The sequence below is a fragment of the Olea europaea genome, unplaced genomic scaffold (assembly GCF_002742605.1).
Source record: "Olea europaea var. sylvestris unplaced genomic scaffold, O_europaea_v1 scaffold3928, whole genome shotgun sequence".
NCBI classification, from domain to species: Eukaryota; Viridiplantae; Streptophyta; class Magnoliopsida; order Lamiales; family Oleaceae; genus Olea; species Olea europaea.
In genome coordinates, this window is record NW_019258806.1 from 21,482 (window position 1) to 25,455 (window position 3,974).

At 32.6% G+C, this 3,974-nt stretch overlaps 1 protein-coding gene across 1 annotated transcript; it reads left to right on the forward strand.

Annotated features, from left to right (window-relative positions):
- Positions 1 to 1,603: 1,603 nt before the first annotated feature.
- On the forward strand, positions 1,604 to 3,498 carry LOC111387165 (probable xyloglucan endotransglucosylase/hydrolase protein 10). The gene is made up of 4 exons (XM_023011702.1): positions 1,604 to 1,849; positions 2,103 to 2,203; positions 2,308 to 2,501; positions 3,066 to 3,498. Exons 1-4 carry the CDS (start codon positions 1,663 to 1,665, stop codon positions 3,466 to 3,468), a joined length of 885 nt encoding a protein of 294 aa, XP_022867470.1. The 5' UTR covers positions 1,604 to 1,662; the 3' UTR covers positions 3,469 to 3,498.
- Positions 3,499 to 3,974: the final 476 nt, after the last annotated feature.

Genomic DNA, 3,974 nt, shown 5'->3' on the forward strand with positions numbered 1-3,974 from the left:
AAGCGCACTACAACAAACTGTTTTACCATAGTACTGTTCTTGATTTATAAGTTCTAAGAAGACAACATTAAGATATATAAACCTATATCCTCTTGAATAAGTTAAGCTTTTATGCGAAAAGCTGGTTTAACATAGACAAATATCCTATGTTAAAATCTTTAGTATCATTCTTCTATGAAAAATTGTGCACTCCATGTCACAAATTTGAGAGGAGAAATAAATCCCGCATGTATCTGAAGGACGTATAGTGGGAGTATGTCACGAATTTGATGGGAGAGATAAATCCCTCATGTATGTGAAGGACGCGTTGTGAAAATTTAAATAAATAAATTTATCCAGTCTCTAATTACAAAATCTTTTAAGGGGCATTTTTAAAAATGTCCAATTTTAAGGATATGAGTTGAAAAGTTTCCACTCGTATGAATTTAGTGTCAACTTGTCTATTATGCCCTTAATGAAAAACTACATTTTAAAATGGTATTCTCAACATTTTAAATGTCGCTCTCGACATTTGATTTTTTTATTAATTTGTCACGAATTTTGAGAAGTGGCTTCCATGAGAAGCTACATTAAAATAATATTTCTCAACATTTCATATGTCATTTTCGACATTTGAACACCGTTGCATTTGTCTAGAATGATATTTCATTTTGTACATGACATTTCTCTACATTTAAAAATGCCGTTCTCTACATTTCTGAATCAATGGAAAACGTAGCATTTATTGTAATTTGACATGTATACTTTTTGAAATAAATATGGCAGGTTATGTGTCAAAATTTTATTGGCCAATAACAATATTGCAAAAATGTCCATTTTTTTGTCTTGGTGTGAAATTATAAATTGTTAATAAGGGTATTTTGGTCTAAATTCTTTCAAATTAGACATTTTTGCAATGGTGGACATTTTTGTAAATGATTATGTAAAAATAGACATTTTGTGAAATTTCCTCATCTTTTAATTACGAAATTTAAATAAATAAATTTATCCAGTATCTAATAATAAAATCTTTTAATTACGAAAGCCAAAAGGGAGGAAAAGAATATATGTAGAAGACTTGGAGTTGTAAAGAAGGCTTAAAAAACGAAGACTTCTGCAAAGCAAGCTTAAGAAGGATAAGGGCTCCTCTTTTTGTCAGCTTCTCACTTTTCTTACGCTTTCCGTGATAATTAGAATATTTTGGAAAAGCCTCTCAGACGCAAAACCTTTAAAGGTTAATGTATGCCAAAAGCTTGGAATATATATTTCTCCTTCATAGGATAATACTGAAATTTAAATACGAAAACAAACATTCACGTCAATCTGTTAAGTCCTGACAGTTGATCCTAAATTTGTTGAGAATGAAGTTTATTTAGTCACATCATCATTAATTTGACACGTCGAAGCTAGATGTGAGTAGGTTGAAGGATGATTACAATTTGTTGATCACTAGTATTATGTCTCTTAATGGTACTCTAAGCAAACCTATATAAAAATAATTAGATAGATATATATTTGAGATTCTAATAGCCTGGTAGTCCTTTGCTTCCTGCTAAAGATATTCTTGCTTAAACAAAACTCTTACTGGTTCTCTTTTCATTCACAACCCCTAACCATGCAGTAACTATATGAAGCCTCGCTCAATGCTTTGATAAACCCACATTTTTCTCATTAGAAAAACACATGATGAACTTATCTAGATTTACAGTCTTGCTTGGAATTTTCTCCATTAGTTTTATTCAATGTTCATTAGCTTCTGTTGTGTCAACTGGAGATTTTAACAAGGATTTCTTCGTGACATGGTCTCCTAGCCATGTAAATACATCTGCAGATGGTGGAACTAGAAGCTTACAACTTGACAAGGACTCAGGTCAGTACATGAAGAAATACAGGTTAAGAAATTTTGTTTAGTTATATGTATATATGCATGCACAAGAATGCACTGCTTTGAACCAACACATTTAAAACCTTAATTTGTTGGACAATGTTGTGTGTATATTTTTTAGTCTATCATCACGCTACACCAACTTGTGTAAGAATTGAAAAAAGATTCAAAAGCAAAAGATTATTTATTTTAGTTTTTATTTCCAAGAAACTCAAATTTTCTTTAACATTTTCTCCAGGTTCTGGTTTTGCTTCAAATGACATGTTCTTGTTCGGCCAGTTCGACATGAAAATTAAACTGATACCAGATAACTCAGCCGGCGCTGTTGTGGCCTTCTATGTAAGTTCAAAATCGACAATACATATTTAGTGTATTAATAGACTGTACGATGCATAAAATTTTAGTGGTTAGCGGTATAATAAAATGTTGTTGTGAATATGCAGCTCACATCGGGTCAACCAAATCGTGATGAGGTTGATTTTGAATTCCTAGGAAATGTACCTGGAAAACCTTATATTCTTCAAACAAATGTTTATGTGGATGGATATGATGACAGAGAGCAAAGAATTAAACTGTGGTTTGATCCTACAAAGGACTTCCATACGTATTCTATACTATGGAACCTCCACCAGATTGTGTAAGTCCATCTCTAATTAACAATTATGATCAAATTTTTAGTAATTCAGGATGTTTCATATTGAATCAAGAGATGAAATTATTGATCTATATCTCATCTCCAACAAGCTCCTTGCAGACTGAATTGTTTTTGCCCATCAAAAGTTGACATATATGTGTACAATTTTTATAAATGAGAAATAATGAAACTTGAAATAGGACCTTGATGATAATGTGAAAATTGCCATGTATTCAAGTCTCGCCCGCACATATTTACTTGTTGGGTCAAGCATCAATCAACAGGGTCGGCCCTATCCATTTGACTGACACTTCTAAGGCCCTATTTGACAGTCATTTTTAAGAAATAATTAATTTTTGAATAGTATTTTTAAAAGTAGAAAAAAGTTTTGGTTTACATGAATAATATTTTATCGTGAGAATGTATGGTTGAAAATAAGTATGAGAAAAAAGAGTTCTAAAAGAATGGTTACCAAATAGGGGCTAATTAAGAAGCCTTGCAGAAATTGGATTTCTTGCACTGAAAGGCAAAAAATATACTGGTTCTAAAACTTCTAAGTTCTTGCAGATTCATGGTGGACTGGGTTCCCATAAGAACATACAGAAACCATGCAGAAAAGGGAGTGGCATATCCAAGATTTCAACCAATGAGCTTACAGATGAGCATATGGGATGGCAGTGATTGGGCCACAAATGGTGGGAAAGACATAATTGATTGGTCCAAAGGTCCCTTCATCGCCTCATTCAAAGACCACAAAATTGATGCATGCCTTTGGAAAGGGAATCCCAGATTTTGTAGGTCAGACAGCTCTGCAAATTGGTGGAATAATGAGAGATTTAATTCTTTGACATGGGCACAAAGAAGGCTATTCACATGGGTTAGGAAGTACCATCTGATATATGATTATTGCATGGATAATAAGAGATTTCAGAATAACTTGCCGAAGGAGTGTTTACTGACCAAATACTGAAATTAAATGATTTGGATATTCTTTTGCGTTTATTTGTTGCAAGTTAAGAATAAATTAAGGAGTATGAATCTTATTTGGTAAAGGGGCTATTTGTCTTGGAAGTAAAGGAAACAAAAATTTCATGCCAATCGAGTACGTGTACTCACTTTTCCCTTGAAGTCGGCCTGGGTGCGGATGGGGCCAGCCAGGGCACCTCGTGATTGGACTTGGTTTGGCTTAGCTAGTGAAATTTGTTTGCTTGATCTGATACTGCCTATTATTAATTTATTATTTATTTCCCCTCCTGTCAGTTGATAAGTGATCGGTACTTGTAAATTCTAAAGTATATGTATATTATTGTTGATTGTAATAAAAGGTCGGTTTGGCTCATATTAAATTAAATTTTATTTTTTTCTTTCATATTTTTAATAACGCAATCTTTCATAAAATAATATTACACGTAAATCGACAATGTGTTTTAAATTGAGGATTAACAAACGATAATTGGTGTTTATTTTCTCTCATAT

Excerpts from the sequence above, each read along its gene's own strand:
- LOC111387165 (XM_023011702.1), top strand. The coding sequence starts at position 1,663 with ATGATGAACTTATCTAGATTTACAGTCTTGCTTGGAATTTTCTCCATT. Across the intron at positions 1,850-2,102 it reads ACAACTTGACAAGGACTCAG|GTTCTGGTTTTGCTTCAAAT; the intron begins GTCAGTACATGA and ends CATTTTCTCCAG. Across the intron at positions 2,204-2,307 it reads GCGCTGTTGTGGCCTTCTAT|CTCACATCGGGTCAACCAAA; the intron begins GTAAGTTCAAAA and ends GTGAATATGCAG.